We start from the raw sequence: 18,200 nt of genomic DNA on the forward strand, positions 1-18,200 counted from the left end.
CACGATGAGGGTGAAAACTGAAAAGGTGGTGCAGAAATGGCATGACCTGAGAAGCGGCCCATATTTCCACTGATTAAAAACATGTATAACAGATGGCAGGTATGCCCATGACAATGGGCATGTAACCTTTTTTAGTCCATTAAATAATGTTTTTTGACAAGGAATGTTTAGGTGAATAGAGCTGATTCTTGAGAGTTGAAACACTGTTGAAACATTATTTTTCATGAAACATTAACTACCTACATTTAAAAAATGACTAATATTAATAGCTAATTATTTCCTGTTTTGTTTGCTGTGCATATGTTGCAGTTGTACAGATGGGTGTCACCAGTTGTTTGGTCATATCCACGAACAAGCAATTAATCATACACAATAGTTCCTGGATTAATCAGACGCAGTTCATTGAAAACTTCAGTGTCAGAGTTGTTTGACTAATTGGGCTGCACAATATCACATTGTGAAATGTGAAATTTCTGCAAGTAAATATATCATATTTATATATATATAAAAAAAAGATTAAATTACCCCCATATCTGTGGATTAATTAATACTAGCTTCTGATCTCCTTGATTTACTGTAGTTTGGAAAAAAAGTGAAATGTGTAAAAATAATAATAAAGGTAAAAAAGTACTTTATTAGTACTGCATTTAATGTTGGGGATGTCTAACTGATGTGTAATTTATCGATTAACATGTGGAAGTACACAAAAATGACGTTATATGTGGGGTCCACAGATGGTTTGCTATTATCCTCTGTTTTGGCTATCCACAGTAGGTCTTGGAAAATATCACCCGTGGATAGGGAGAGACTACTGTTAAGTCAAATAGAACTTATGAAAAGAGTTAGTGGTGTTGCTCAGAGTTGTGTCAACAGTCACAAAACCATACTTACAAATGCAATGGATTAAGGCATGCAGCCCTACTGGCTACACATGTCACCGTCTCGAACATATACTTCAGAGAGCAAGCACCAATTTTCAATTGAGTGTCCCCATAAAGGAAACATGCAATTCTGTGGCGCTGTGCTTGAGACAGATTTGGGGGCAGGGCACCAGGTAATTGTCAATGGGGTAATCACGTAAAACATGGGATGGGTACAGACTCTAATCCTCATGTTTACAAAGACAAAACTGCACGACTACACTGACCTTTCGAACAATAAAAAACTGAACAAAAGTAAACATTCTTATTTAAATTAAAAAATCATACATGGAAAATAATAACAAATAGACTGATCCTGTTCACAATAATAAGCCTCTAACCATCACATCCTTCTCTTTGCTGTCATTAAGCTCTGTTGCTTCGATTTTGGTGCAATTTTTCTCAAAATATGAAGAAGTCCAGATCTTCTCCCATGCAACATACCTGGAAAGTTTAAAAAAGATTGGACTAATAATAATTTGAGTAATCATGCAAACAAAAACAAGTGTCTGAGCTGGCCTTTGCTTTGCTATTCTTCTGCTTCTATTCTGTCATTTCTCATTTGAAATTTGACCAGGTCAAACATGTCTTATAACATGTCTGCAAAGGCTGAAAAACATCTGTTAAATACTTTTTGCTGTCACTCTGCTTCAATATTGGGGTAATTTGTAACAATATTTGACCACTTTCAGTTTGTCACCAGAGCTGCCGTGATTAGTCGACATGGTCGATGACGTCGACGCAAAAAAAATGCTGACATCGATATCTTTAATTGACGCGTCGCTTATTTTTTAAAATTAAGTTCTAATTTCTCAAAACGCGCCAACCGTTTTCCGGCTCCGTCCAACTTGAGTGTTGCCAGATATTGCGGTTTTAAATTTTATAATTACGGAGTGTGAGTACCCGTGGATAATATTTATCTATGAAGCTATTTCTCATTTACGTATGCTACAGTAAGTAGCCACAACAGTTTAACACTGTGGCGTTGAGCGGACCGAGGCAGACACTCGCTTACCGGGAAACATAGTCGCTAAGAAAAGAGCCAGCCTAAGTCCAGAACACGTGGACATGTTGACATTCTTACACTATAACACAGAAGTTTGACCATCAGATGGATACGGTTGTCTCTTGCACTGTAAGTGTTGCACTTTGAAAAAGAGTTTTGTGGAATTTTGGATGTTAGTTGGAGTTGCGCTGCTGCTATTAAAATAAGTGCTCTTATTTGTTGTTTGTATTTCTTGCTGGAGTTGTCCGTTTTGTTAAAATAAAGAAAATTTCAATAAAATTGTTGATGTTTTTTATTTTTGGAGAAAAAAAACAATCGTTTAGACTAATCGATTAATCGATATATTAGTGGATAGATTAATCTAAATAAAAATAGTCGATGGTGGAAGCTCTATTTGTCACCCATTTAATATGCCTCCAAAGTTTGAAAAAGATCCATCAAATACTTTTAGAGTTACTGTGTTCACAAGATCAAGTGTATTCTACAGCATAACATAAGAGTATCTGCAGCAGACTGGCCTCAAAACCATATGTATTCCCCATCTGGGGAATACAATTACCCCTGTTTGTAAGCTACAATGTTTGGTCCTTTCTCGTTCACTGAATACGGAAATCCCCTCCCTACATTCGAACATATGTTTGGACAAATGCACAGAGGGTGCTGGGGCTGCCAGCCATATGCTTGTGCTGGCTCCCAGGCATATTGCCATCATGTGCCCCTGCTGCACACCTTCTACTTACTGCCGTCCATCACATGCTGGCCCCAGGGAGCCTACCCTGAAGGAGGGAGTTTGGCCTCTCTGCACCGCTACATGCTGTAAATTGGGGCTACGGAGGAAGCCTGTCCCAGCTTCCAGAGCGCCCCCTGCAGGGGTGTGGCATGCTCCTTCCAATACTACATGACTTTAAAAATCGTGATACACAAAGTAATAAACCTGAAGGTCACTGCAGACAAAATCTTATATTTACAACCATATTCCTACATTCGAGGGGCGATAAATGGTTATGATGACAGAAAACCAAGTATGCCAACCAAAATCAGGCGAAGGACTTGCTTGTGAAAATCCTCTTCTCTGCATAATCAAAACAGGCAGCTTTTAATTGCATTTTTCATTCATTATTGAAACTTTAAAATATATATAACAAAAAGCAGATGATCGCAAGTCCGGAAATAATAAGGAAAAAATATATAAAACAAGCATTATGGTACAGAAAATATACATCTCCCTCTAGGTAGGCATGGTGAGAGCATGGTAGGCACAATGGCAGGAAGAAATGGACAGAATGACTGATTATGGTGGTCCTCCTGCTGAGTAGATAGGACTCTTATCAGAAGATAATGAAACTGAAGAGGGAGCATCATTTATTTGTCTGTGAACCGCACACGGTGACCAGAGGGGACATGGCAGAACATGCGACCAGACCCCATCCTGGGAAATTCCTGGTTCTGAACACTTACTATTTCAAAAAGTCATCCAAGCTCATCCAAAAAAACAATGTTTATTTCAAATCAAAACATATTGCTGAAAGTGCAGGAGAAGCAACGCTCATGCAGCACTGAGGACAATCTGCAAGCTGGACACCATCATGATTAACCCTGCCAAGGACGTGGCCGTTGTAGCTACACCTGCAGGACTAACGGCTTAGTTCTGACATCATCAACCTTGGGCTCCTCCTCAATCAGTGTGATAAATAAACCCGCTCTCCGGTCTAGTGGGCACCTGATCTGGGTCCAGCTTGTGTCAGCTGTCTGCAGTCTGTCTCCCCGCCTACCTGCAGGGATCTTGTGGGCAGGACTTTAAGGGGCACTGATCTTGGCGAGGTTTAGCAGAGCATGACATGTGCTAAAAAGGGAGCAGCAGGTTGTCAGCGACGTGCCTCAGCTGAGCACCGCTGCCTCACACACGACCCCAAGAAGCAGACAAACTAACAGATAGTGATGGATTGCCCGACAAGCACACGTGTTTCAGCCTTCTGTTACTTATAAATATTTTGTTCTTGTGAACCAGGGAAGAAATTATGTCAAAAGTTCTATCACAACAATCTTCTTCTAAGGTTAAATGTGGATCAATTTTTTAAATAATGAAATGACAAGATTGCAGGTTGAGGTAGTCCTTCTTCAAAATGCTAGGAAGACAGCATCTCGGCCCTGCAAGATTAGCCCTGTTGATTTATCACTGCCCAGTTTCACAACAGTCCAACAATGACAATTGATGAGCTTTTATAATGGAAACGGTTGTCTTTAGAAACGGCAATTCTCTTGTGATCCATTGGGACCTTTTTGCTCTTTTCCATCAGCTCAGTACTCGTTTCACATTAGCGAAACACATTTCCTTAAGTTTACTGCTGTGGACGTATTTCACTCACTTTCCCATGAAGCTTGAAAAGTAAAGCCACAAAGAGACCTAGAGATTAAGTATATCGTTACCAAAATCATGATTTATATATTTTCCTCAATCTTTCCTGTAGCTCAGTAATTATAAAGAAAGTTTATAATTCAACAGACAGAAGCCAACAATGCAGAAACACACAATGGAGATTCTCTCTCTCTCTCATCTGTCAATACAGGGCTCTAGGCCCGTCTCCATAGCTTTACGTCACTTCCATGTAAAAGTATACAGATTATTATCTGTGGTTTAAGGCTACAAAAGTTACATTTTAGTCGTAAAGGCTGGGATTCTGTGTATTGTCACGACCAAAGGTTTCACGCTGTTTACAACCAGAAAGGAATACTATTGGTTTGATAAAGTCCTAATTTTAACACACAGTTAAAGTATTTTGAAATAAACTGTATTGTGTCATCCTATATTTTTTTAAAGAAATTTCGATATATCATAAAAATTCAAAATACGTTATCGCCCAGCCCTAGCTTTAGCAATGTCATATTGTTTTTCTACACTTTTTCAATAAATTGTGCGTCCCCCCCCCGCCAACCCTCGCTAAGGCCGTCTAGTGGGCCATGCCCTCCCACTACCCCTAAATTGAGAACCAATGCTATAGACCATAGCCACAGTGCTCAAGCTGCTTGGAGACATTGACTTCCAGTGCTAAAGGAAAGACAAGTTTTAAGTCAGATTTCATGTTCCACCCCAAAGTACCGAAGTATCAAAAAAGTACCCCAGCTTGTTTGGCACTTTAGGTACTGAAACCTTTTGGTAACAGTACCTGACCTGAAGTCAATGGAAAAGGGAAAGTACGTAAAGTACCATACCAAAAGTACAGAACCTGATGCGGTGGAAAAGCACTCTTTGTCTTATGAAACATCAATTTAAGGTAAAGGAGGATCCAAATACCAAGTAGTAAAATGTTTAATATTCAATATGTTTGGGTGACTAATTTTAGCCCAGCATGGAGAATGCTGATGTGAAAAGAAGGGGAGTATCTTGCTCTAAAAGATGCCACAGAAATTTATATGGGAGGAAATCAGAGTACGCTGGCGTTGCCAAATTGTTTGTAAGTGTGAGTGCTGCATTTGTGAGTAGGTGCCCTGCGATGGCCTGGTGCCCCATCCTAGGTTATTCCCTGCCATGTGCCAGTAGCTTCCGGGAGAGGCTCCGGAACCAGCAGCCCTGCATGGGACAAGCTGATATAGACAATGGATGGATGGAAGGAAAATCCAAATCTCCATGTACAGAATGGTGCTCTTGAACCCTGACACCCTGAAAACATCACACTTCTGCCAGGAGATCAAACATGACAGGGATTTCAAATTTATTAATGGTCATGGCCTTTAAGTCATTAGGAATTATGTTCCTCATCCTTCATTTTCCAGAAAATAGTCAGCCAAGGAATTTCAATTTCCTATAGGAACATAAAGCAGCTCATGTCACTGGCCACTAGTGAGAGTCAAGTAGCTTGATGTTGTCTGCCTGTCCACCAACCAAGCATGTACCACACAACATAAAACAATGAGATCCGATACTACAGTATATTTTCACTATTTGTAATTTTTGCTTATGGTGGTGATAATTGAGAAGGACCACAGAAAATGCCACATGGGTCGAAGGACATTTTTCTTAAAATTCTTTAAAGCCATAAACACAGATTCATAGTTTTGTTCACCAGGCATGGCAATTAATCGAATTTTAATTTCACTTACGATTTTGGCTTCCAACAATTATCAAGCTAAAATAATAAACACAAAATAATTATTGTGCCGCATTACTTTCCACAATGATGCTCCCATTTTTCCAGCCCCCTTTTCTGAGTTGAATTATATTTAGAGTTCAAGGAAATCCACAGTTAAAAAGACAGGTTTTTTTAATGCCAATTAAGGCATTTTTCCAAAATCAAAGAGTAATTGTGTTAACTGTGATCTCAATAAAATTATCGTAATTATGATTTTGTGCACTGTACAAAAGTATATGGAGCAACACATTCACCAGCACCCAGAAGTACACTCACCATCCATTCTGAAATAATAATGTCCACCTTCTCCACTGGTAGGTGAACCTCCTCGATCCTGCCTTTGATCAAAGTGATAGTGTCTTCAAGGTTGTTAGACCTGGGAGGAATCCAAGCATGTGAAAATATAGATCAACACTTTGCAGTCTTACACACTGCATGCACAATGTAGGAAACAGGTTAGACTCCAAAAACAACGAAGGTCTCTAAAAGCTGACAGGCTTGACCACAAACTAACAGAGGAAATCTTTCCAGTCTGGAAAAAAAACAGCAAGGACTTTACAGCAGCTAACTGATAATGTTCTGCAATAAATCTACTTAGAAATAGCAAACCAGTCTGATACAATAACATTAAAGATACAGACAGGCTATTGTGACACATTAGATTACTACATGGAAGCATCAGCCAGGAAAAAGAGTGATTCCTGCTGTGCCAAAGGTGATTTTAAAAGTTCTGTATCCTGTCTTCAGACACAGAAAATATGGAATCATTCACCCATTTCATAAGAATGTGTATTTCTGTTGAAGGACAGACTGGAGTTAGTACAGCATCAAAAACACAAGTCAATTACTAATCACAGATAATAAAAAAAAAATGTAAAATATCAGATTCTGCACTAAGTAACTATACACACTGGCAGAAATGCATTCCCAGGGATTAACTGACCCTTACAACACAATGTGCCTATTAGCAGTGTATGAACATCACGTAAAATGAAAAGGAAATAATCTAGATTGTAGCATTGTCCAGAACAGTGTTAAGTCTCAATAATCCTGCATGACCAGCCTCCTGTGTGCAGGCAGATTAACAGAGACATATATAAATAAAAATACTACAGCAGACAAACAGAAACGTGCTGCAGCTTCATGACTGTTAGGTTACGTGCACATCCTGCTGCTTCTGATGGTGCCAGCAACCGATTCTCTGTAATTCTGAGGTGATCACTTTTGGTGTACAGCCATCAGTGGTGCACTGGATTTGGTGTAAAAGCCAATCATTGTAGGAGAATTCATCAGCAAGCCAAGGTTACATACTATCCCCGAGAGACACACAATTAGCAAGTCCAGACTCAGCTGAGATGGATCATCACACAGAACATTCATGTTAAACAAGTCTGAATAATCCCTGCTGTGACTGTACTGGATGGATGGAAGCTGAATTGATCACCATATTTATACCCCAGCATTTTTAAGTAGTGAATCTACTTGATGTGGTGGTGGGTGATATGACAATTTATTGTGATTGGTTGCAATTGTATCCACAATGAGGGCTCCAGAGTTATCACAAGAATTGCAATACAGAACTACTTTTCCATTAACTTAGCAGACAGTTTTGTCAAAAGCGATGTACAGGTCAGGCTGGGGAGCATGCAGTGGTACAGTCCCATCCTCCGGAAATGTTCATCTATCGGTTTAGTCTCCCAGGCCTGATTCAGCCGTATGACATAAAGTCAAAGCAGTGGTACCCAAGAATTCTCTGATGAAACACAGTATCAAAAGAGTCCAGTCTTCATCTCAGGTCACTTGATAGTGTCCATGTCTCACAGCCATATAGCAAAACAGGGAGAGTGTGTTCCTGGTGTGACTCGGGCAGTTGTTGTGGCCATCCTGTACCTGTCACGCAGGTGTGATATTCGGATGTACCGATCCTGTGCAGGTGTTGTTACACGTGGTCTTCCACTGCGAGGATGATCAGCTGTCCTTCCTGTCTCCCTGTAGCGCTGTCTGAGGCGTCTCACAGTGCGGACATGGCAATTTATTGCCCTAGCCACATCAGCAGTCCTCATGCCTCCCTGCAACATGCCTAATGCACGTTCATGCAGATGAGCAGGGACCCTGGGCATCTTTCTTTGGGTGTTTTTCACAGTCGGTAGACAAGTCTCTTTAGTGTCCTGCGTTTTTAGAACTGTGACCTTAAATGCCTACTTTCTGTAAGCTGTTAAGGTCTTAACGACCATTACACAGGTGCATGTTAATTAATTGATTATGGTTAATTGAACATGCATGGAAAACATTGTTTAAACCCTTTACAATGAAGATCTGTAAAGTTATTTGGATTTTTACAACATTATTGTTGAAATACACAGTCCAGAAAAAGGGACGTTTCTTTTTTTGCTGAGTATATACTGTATATATAGTACATATATAGGGCCAATATGCACATCTAGCATGTTGGAAAGAAATCGGTTATGTAATTATTCATGTTTTGCTAGATTAAATGACATTAATGTGTTGTATGATTGCATTGAACTGAAATGAATCAAATTCTTCTTACTGTCATTCCAATTCAACATCTTACAGGGTGTGGCCAAGTCAATTCAAAATCCAATTCATAAATTCTGAAAAACCCTGTTAGCAAGTTTGATTGATTAGGTCAACATGTAGCCTATGTGTTCCGTCACAACCTTTGAATTGGGAAGGTGAATAACCCCTCACGACCAGCAATGGATGGAACCCTAAACCCTATTGATATTTGCAGCCCCTTGAATTCCACCTGCACCTGTCGAAAAGGGTTCTTGGCATTAGGCCTAAATGTCCAGGTGAAACCCTACAAATCTGCCTGTGTTGGCTTTATGTTGGCTTCTTGGGCGTAAAACCAGACTGCTCTGGTCACTGACAGGCAAGCAAGTGATACTGGATCCTGTTAAGGATGACCCTAGCAAGGACCTTACCCGGCATTGAAAGCAATGTTACCCCCCATAGTTGCCACAATCCAGGCGAACACCCTTGCCTTTCCAGATAGGGACTACAAGTCCCATTTTCCAGTCAGTTGGGATGATGCCTGACAAATGGAAGCAAAGATTGCTTGCAATGCCAAGAGGACTGCCTTACCACCAGCCTGGAGAAGTTCACCCCGGACACCACAGATCCCTGCGGCCTTCCCCACCCCCTAGTTGGTTCACTACCCGTGCAATCTCAGAGAGACTGGGTGGTTCAAAGCTGATCGGAGGATCAACTTCGAGAACCGTAGACCCAGAGATGTCCAACATCCTAGCTGGAGGGTCAGCTTTAAACAGCTGCTCAAAGTAGCCGGCCCAGCGGGTCGTAACTGCAGTGTCATCCGTAAGGACAGTCCCATCACCCGCCCTGACTGCAAGTCTCCGAGGAATATATTCAGATGTGCGTAATGCTTAGATTCCTCTGAAAGCAGGTGGGTCACTAGGCCACAGATGGTGTGTCACCTGCTCACAGATTCGTCTAACAAACACCTCCTTATCAGCCCTCAGAGCCCTCACAGCCATCCTTCTCAGTTCCCAGTACAGACTGGAGTTGCCACCAAGTCATGCGCTGCAACTCCTCTCGATAATATCCAGGGTGTCCTACAAGATGAAACACCTCCTTTTCGGAACACTGGCAAAACCAACACAGCCCTCAGCAACCTTCAGGGTCTTATTACGGAAGGTCTCCCACATCACATTAGAGTCAGCAGTCACACCCAAGTCTGCAAGTTCCTCACACAAACTGCATGCAAACTCATCAGAAACAGCTTGATCTTGGAGTTTGGATAAGTCCAACCTCATTCTCCGAGTAGGTGGTAGCCTACTGGATCTAAGCTGAATCTTCAGAGTAGCAACAACAAGTCTGTGGTCAGAAACTGATTCACAAACTGGGCACTAATGTACACCCTGCAGTTCTGTAGGAGCCTCCAGCATCTGCCCATGAGGATGTGACTGATCTCCTTCACCGCACCATCAGTATTGGAGTACCAAGTCCAACGATGTGGCTCAGGGCATTGGAACCAGGATCCAGCGACTTGCAGTCCCTGACCTTTCGCCAAGTCAAGGAACATGGAGCCACTTTCATAGTCTCCAGACCCATGGGGACCGACACAATCCTCACAGCCAGCCCTGTCAGTGCCAGTGGTCACATTGAAGTCACCCATGACCAGAGGAGTGTCACCTCATGGGCAGCCTTCAACTACCGAGCGAAATTGCGAGTAAAAAGTCACCCTCAACAAAACATCACTCACCACGGTCAGACCATAGGCCGAGACAACAGACAAGACACCCAAGGAGTGCCTTAAATATATATATGTGTGTAAATATATACATACGAGTATGCGATAAATATATACATATACAATGCAGCCTCATGTGAAAACATTGAGTGCTTTTGTGGTTTTTTATAAATACATATATATATGAACTGTATACAAGTGAGTAACTTAAAATTTTTAAATACATTTTAACTTGATACACGAGCAAGGTCTTGCAATAAGTATTACGTATACGCTTTGCCTAGCATCACGTAATCACAACTAACCCGATGGTTCTCTCTCTCTCTCTCTCTCTCTCTCTCTCTCTCTATCTCTCTCTCTCGTTGTGGGATTGTGGGTAATCGACTAAAATTGGAATCGAATTTTCCCCATAAGAAATAATGGAAAACCAATTAATTGGTTCCCGGCCCCAAAAAAATTACACCTAAATATGTTTTGGTTTTTTTTAGCATTTAAACACAAAATGAACTTCATAAAACAAGAAGAGCATATACTGTACTAAACACATCTAAGCACATTTATCAAAACAGTAATTTGTAAAGTAAGAAAATAAATGTATCCAAACAATGTGTAAAGTTAAAACAATATGTCTTGCCCTGATCGACCACTCCTTCCGTGTGCCACGCCCCCTCGTTAACCTCGTGTATAATCCCCGTGTGATCAGCTGTTTCTGGTTGTTGTCATTAGTCCTCTGTATTTATTCCGCGTTTCAGTTTGTTTCCCCAGTCCGGTCATTGTATTGTCCGTCTGCGTTTTGCCTGCCTTGCATGCAAGTAAACCCCGTATTCCCCGATACCCTGACATCTGCGCCTTTGTCTCCGTTCCGTCCCCGCCTGGCAGGACAATATTATTATTAAATGTATTCATGGTTTATTATTAATATTAAAATACTTATTAAGAAATCTTTGTTTTTAAATGTATTTTATTACAGGTATATAATAATACAATATCATTGCCTAAATGTATTTTTACTGTCTATATATATATGTATTCAGCTAGTGTAAACATGCACAATGCAATCACAGCGAATGCAAGGCTGAGACTGAAGCGGTACCCTTTGTTTCCGCTGAGAGACGTGCCGCGTGACTCATTTCCTGGCGTGTACAAGTTATCTTAGGTCGGCGTTCACGGTTCAACTTCTGAGATTCAGATCAAGTTCTAAGTATTTTTTTTTCTAACTGGTTGGTTCGACCTTTAAGAAATCCAAGTTCTAATGAGTTCGAGAACTGAGGTACCACTGTGTGCACACACAAAAGCACCCATGCTTTCACCTGAGGCCGCATTGGCACCATTTACACACCATGGCCCACAAACCACCCTTTCACATAGACAGTGATGAACATAAACACCCAGGGGAGGCAGCAGCAAGGGGGCGGGGCAGGCCAGGAAACAACAGAAGAGCCCAAGTTTTAATGATCATCCCTTTCTGCCCAGAGCTCGAGTATCAATCTCTCAGAATATTCCATTATCATGACAGCTAATGTTACCACGGACAGAATAATTACTCACACCCGTAAAATGCATTTCTGCTGAATGATCCTTATCTTGGCCTTTTCCTGCTATCTCTGTCTCCCAGAATGCCACAATCACTCTCTGTGGAGTGCCACAGAAAACACCGTCATCTCATTAGCGTAGCATAACTTAGAGGACAATGCGTGAGATGGCCAGGGGCACAGGAACACAGTGTTACGCTTGGGTCTTTCAGCCCACCTCACAAGTCTGCTCGTCCCGCCGCTAATCAAGTAGGCCATTTGGCACTTGGATATGTGCGTCCCCACCCGAGGATTTAATAGAACGAGCCGGACGAGGAGGACTTGTATCCAACCACAGGTGTACACAGCCCAAAGGATTCACACACCCATGCAAGGGCAGGGAAATGCAGCTGACCCCAGTAGATCACTCCAAAAATAAAATTTGAAGATCTCAGCAGCTGGCATTATTTCCCTCCTTTTGCCAGGGGCTACGCTTTTAATCCCACTCATTACACTAAAAAACATCCAGGGTACGTGTGCATTTATGTGTGCTAACGCAGGAGTGGGTAGCAAGGAACGTCACACCGCGTCACTGGGTGTGCGGACAGGGAGGGGCCACAGGCGTCAACGTTGACTGCCGCATTCTTCAGACGAGGAGCCAGGAACACAGACATTCACTATGCCTACATCAGGCCTGCCAGCAAGCCACTGGGCTGTTAAATTAAAGCTTTTCTCATTATACAATTTATTTGCTTATATCTGTGTTGCAAACTTATGGAACAATCACCATAATTCGAAAACATTTTTGGCCTTATATATATATATATATATAAAACATTTTTGGCCTTATATATATATATATATATATAGAAATTATGAGACAGTAGAGCGAAGGCATAAGTAATGGCATAGAGCATGGTGGTGGGGCGGGGGGGGCAGCATGCGGCACACGATGACTGAAGCTGATCTAGCAATAACTGTGTATTAACTGTGCCAGTCGAGGGGAGGAGCTCTGCAAGGAGGCCTTTAAATTACAGGAGTGCCACAACTGACAGAGGCTTTATTGAAGCCAACCACCTGGGACAAATAAAGTTGGTTAGAGGTCAGACGAAGAGTCGTGCACTGCAGCCAGCGATGGGCAGCAGGACTCCAGCTACGGGGCGGTGGCAGTGACGGTGACGGTGACGGTGACTAAGGGCGCGAGCTCTGAGCCGCAGTGCGCCACGAGAAAGAATTCAGCCGGGGAAAAAATAATCCACATTGGTGGAGGCAGGGAAGGTTCCTTCCAGGAGTAGGGGGTGGGTGAGCAAATTTAGGGGCTGACATTTTTACTGACAGCGGCTTCAGGGCTGGGAATGTTCTTAGAGAACAGGGAGAAAGAGCTGCAAAGACAGCAAGACGAGGTAGAGGGGTCTGCTGGTGTAGACAGGAAGGAGGCAAGGAAGCATCATTCCCATGCTGCAGAAATACATTAAATTACTGATCACGTGTGCATCTGCATTCATTCGTCATTCACATTAAGGTAAACGTCAGTGACTGTGTATTTAACAGTGTGTGATAGTACTCGACAAACACGTGAGAGGCATCTTAACACAGCTCGTGAGCCTAAACCACGCACCCTTGAGCGTTTGAGCTAGCGGTCCAGCACATGGAAATCCTCACCTGACAATGTCCATAGTCTGATAGATGATTTCCGACTGGTCCACTCCTATCACCTTCCTGGCCCCGGATCTGGCCGCGAACATGGACAGAATCCCTGTGCCGCACCCCACGTCTAGCACCACCTGCAGGCCAGCCAAGGCAGCACATTTATGCAGGCATTCTGGCACAGCGAGTCACCCCGCCCATTCCAGCAGTAACATGTAGGGAGGGGCCACAGGCATTCATCATGCTGACAGGGCAGTCTGAGCCCAGAGGACTCCTCGCCCCAAGCGGCAGATGCCCGATGGCCGAGATAAGCGGCATCTTCCGAATGACCCCCCCCCACCCCCCCAAAACAGTTTCAGCAGCCATTATCAGCTCATAACGAATGGCCGTGCTAAAGCCCCATTGCTACTGTACTGAAAGCAGGAGCGATCATCCTCTTTATCACGAAATAACAGCACGGCATGTAATGAAACCCAAGCGAGTTTGATCAGGGTCTATCACAGGCACTGCCCAAGCTGGGCCACATATCCAAGCCCAGCACCATAGGCTCACCTTATCCCGGAAGACATCTGGGTTGAAGTACATGAAGTCCCTGTAGCTTTCAGTGCGTACCCTGTCCTGTGAGGCCATACGAAGCAAGCATTAACGGGAAGAAAAAGAAAGGGGACACACTCCAGAAAGACAGATCAATAAAAAAAACATATCATTGAGCCAGACTTATTTTAATGGCCTCTTCACATCAGAATCCCCATGGATCGCCTTTGGATATCAGGCAGCTCTGCTCTACTTTCTTACATTTAAATCCCCTTATTTAACAAAAGCTTTTGTCCACAGCAATATAGAACTGCGCATCAGAGAGTAGGATTAGCCAACGGCACTGGGGGTTAAGGGCCTTGTTCAAGGGCCCAGCACAGACATTACTCTGCGACAGGCAGAGACACACACAGCCCTTACTACTCACACAGAACCCCTGCACATTTCTATGTACATGTTATCTATGCACATACATTAGCTTAATAACCATTTAAAAAAACAGATTGTCAGTGGTTTGTTGTTTTGTTTTTTAAACTTTGTTCTACCACAAAGAGGAGAGCTGTACCCAGAGTAATCCCTAGTATTAACATGTAATATAGAAATAAAATGAAACTAGCAAGGGGGATCATATTCCACAGACAGCCCCAGAGGCCAGAAGTACCGAGTGGGTCACCTGGATTTGTGAAAGCAATAAATGTGTTTTAATCTGAATGCTCTGAGCCCTAGTTATGACATGTAACTCTGAAACTATATCTATTCATTTACTGCACATTCCACTTACATGCCAATTTGCACAATGTTTCCGCACCAATTAGGTGGTCAGTCTGGTCAGCTGTATTTGTGTCTTAATGTCCATGTCTTAAAGTGTCATTTATAGTATTCATATGTCTAAATATTTATATTCTATTTATTTCTCATTTTCACAAAGAACAACATTTTCTGTGACATCACCGTAAGAATTGTAACAGATGCACTAAATGGTATATATGGTGTCCTTAAGGGGCCACGGACGTTTTTTTTTTTTTTTCTTCGTTGGCACGATGTACGCACAACTTACTTTAACGTTCCCATGAAATTTCTAAATCGGACTTGCGTAGTCCCTAAAATATGCATATGATTTACTTTTTTTGTGCTCTCAATTTTCTATTTTTGCCCAAACAAAGCTTCAACTAATTCTCTGGCAGAAATTAGGCATAATGGTCATCTAATTCATAATACTATGCATGTAGAAACTAACAATGCATACATCTTTGACCTCATATTTTTGTAATAATGTGTAATAGTCTCCTATTTCAATTCAATCCCCCTGTACTTTTTTATTGCATAAAATCTACTCTTTGTGGTCATTTAATTACCATTGCATATCAGGTAGTTTTTTATAAATTCATCTTTTTTTTAATGAGTAGGTCACACAGTTTTACAATACGTTTTTTCTGTGCATTACATCGCAGCGCAAACAAACAACAAAAGCTAAAATACTGCTGAAGAAGCACACTTAGAATTTACTTTGCTATCACAGTTTTCACCCGTATTGTATCCCCAAAATGGCAGCTTCTGAGGACCCAAGAAATAAATTGCATTAATTAGCCTTTTCAGAATGTTACGGGTTTTCCTCACAGTGTCATTGTGTTTGGCTAACTGGAGATGCACACCTTCATCAATCATCAAATAGGCCTATCAGTCCTCACTAAGGTTGCCACTTTCGGTTTTAATAAACAAGAGAGGACACCGCCTATCTCTCCAAGGCCCACAACGTTAAAATGTGCTTGGGGGGGGGGCTGATCACGAAATTGCATATCATATCGGTTCAAACCGGATGCAACAGTTTTATTTGTTAATAGAGGGCAATCGTGGATGAATCGCACAGGATGACTGAAAACTACAATCCTCACATTTCCTCAAAAGACTTCATTGCATGACTGGACTGACATGTTCCTTTTGCACAATTAAATTTGGTTTTGTGCTTTCAGAAGCAGCTTGTCCTTTGGTCCTCCCTCCTAATCCGTAGTTGTCCCACGCTTACGAACTTCTATTCATTCTATCCATTTATCTTTTGCACTATGACCAAAATTGTCAGTGATATAACAGCAAGAACTGTAACAGATACAGTAATGGTATATATGAGGTCTTGAGGGGATACGGACAGTTTGTTTTTTCATGATGTACATGTAACTCATTTATGTTCAACTGATGCTTTTATCAAAAAAAGCTTTCAGTTGAGGTAAGAGGTACAGAGGTACTTCTAAGTTTTGAAAACATCCAGAGCACAGTCCAGAATAACCACGACTCTTCTTGGGCCATTTTAGTGGGGTCCAAGGTAGTTTTTTAATACAAATTTCACTTCAACAAACCCCATATCCATGGATTTTGAGAGGACCAATTACAGCCTAAACCACCTACAGTTTCTGTATGAACAAATAAAACATTAGCACATCCTTGTCTCCATCTCTCTCTAGGTCACACGTCTAACATATGTTTTGGTGCATAACTTATTCAAACAGATAGAGTACTCCAGTCTTTCAAAACTCCCAAACCATTTTTTTTCTGAAAGGACCTTCTTTTTATTCCAAAGGTGGCGAGATAATAATTTTCAAGATTGGTCCTGGTTCTAAAGAGCCTGAATCATCTGCCTCTCTGTCCTGCTCTTCCTCTGGCTTCCCTGGCTGATCTAAAATGCAAAGATAGTGCAAACAGAAAGTAATATACAGTAAAATATTATACAGTAAAATGCCTTATCCTGATATTCTGTATCAATAAAGTAAATGAACCCGGGAACAAAGTGATTTCCAAATCAAAATGATATTAATTACAATTAAACTTTTACATATCTAAATGTCAAATTTCTGATTAGGCTGACATCTGACCCCGTCAGAAGTCTTTTTCTAATTTCAGCTACACATAAGCATTATCATCAGACCATGATAACATGTACATCATCATATTGACCTTTATTATACTGATTTCTTCATAATTACAGCTCTCTCTCTCAGACAGACAGACAGACACACACACACACCCAACCGCAGTGAGTATCCCCCAGCCTCTAGCTCTGCTTGACAACATTCTGTTGTACTTCCTTCCATTAAATCAACATATTAAAGCATCAAGATAACATACTCTGTCTACTGACAAAAGTATATCCTGGACATTTCTTTTCTGGACATTTCACCTTTCTGGTATAATTATTGGTATTTTTACAATTTGACTGCGATCGATTAAGTCATACCAGTTATCATTATAGTAAATATGTAAATATACTGTAAACAGTGTCTAAATAATGTAGATTGTACTGTGTGACTGGCTGAACCTGAGGCACTTTAAGACCACTATAAAACCCTCATTCAATACACACGTTTTAAAAACAATGCTTATTAATCCAGGATAATTTTACCTATTTTTGCTTACTAAAATTGGACTTTCTGAAAATCCTTACTGAAAATTTCAGGAGCACCAGCATAGAATTTAGGCCACCACTTTAATCAACACTCGATGCAACATATTCCTATTTATCATCTTTAATGTATTACTGATAAATGCTTTGGTAATAATTATACAATTAACAGAAATAACAATGTAATGTTCTAAAGGAAAAAGTGAAGTAGTGCTCAAGAGAAAAACATTATGTTAAATGGTGCTTTTTAAAACATAAACACTAAATAAAAATTGTACAAAAGGTGAACATAAGGTGTGTGGTCAGCTGCTACTCCATCAGTGCATCTGTCCCTGCATAGATTATACTTCAAGCTGTGGCTGTGTTTTACAAGTGTTTCATGAGGCATTTTCCCATCAAAATTAAGGAACCAAGCTCCTGGACCTGTCCCACCACATATCAGGAACTGGAACCTTTAGCTAAACAAGTATGGGAGACACAAAAAGCTCATAGCTTAAACCTCACACAGAACTTGCACCACCACCCCGAAGTTGTTTTGTCAGTTACTAAGGGAATCGGTCATATTATACGGGGATCATAACGGGACAAAACCTTTTATTTATATGACCCAGAACATGTTTATAATTCATTATTAAATCTGGCCAGCAGATCGATGTTTAATTTCCATAGTATAAAAAAAACAATGTAACATTATTTTGCTAATAAGCACTGCCAAGTTTCACCGCCAGCACTGGTGAAAGAGTATATCGGCTATTAATTGAATTTTCCAATGCAGAAATATGGAGATGCAAGTAAAAAGGTATTCATTACTGTATCAAATAATTCATGTA

At 41.2% G+C, this 18,200-nt stretch overlaps 1 protein-coding gene across 1 annotated transcript in view; it reads right to left on the reverse strand.

The window, feature by feature from the left end:
* prmt3 (protein arginine methyltransferase 3) overlaps positions 1-18,200 on the reverse strand; it is a 70,714-nt gene that overhangs the window by 36,060 nt on the left and 16,454 nt on the right. Inside the window, exons 8-10 of the mRNA XM_023818817.2 lie at positions 13,998-14,063; positions 13,461-13,582; positions 6,330-6,429 (exon numbers count right to left, since the gene is read on the reverse strand). Of these exons, the coding sequence (XP_023674585.2) occupies positions 6,330-6,429; positions 13,461-13,582; positions 13,998-14,063 (288 nt within the window). The remainder of the gene's footprint in view (positions 1-6,329; positions 6,430-13,460; positions 13,583-13,997; positions 14,064-18,200) is intronic.

The sequence above is a fragment of the Paramormyrops kingsleyae genome, chromosome 11 (assembly GCF_048594095.1).
Source record: "Paramormyrops kingsleyae isolate MSU_618 chromosome 11, PKINGS_0.4, whole genome shotgun sequence".
Lineage (NCBI taxonomy): Eukaryota > Metazoa > Chordata > Actinopteri > Osteoglossiformes > Mormyridae > Paramormyrops > Paramormyrops kingsleyae.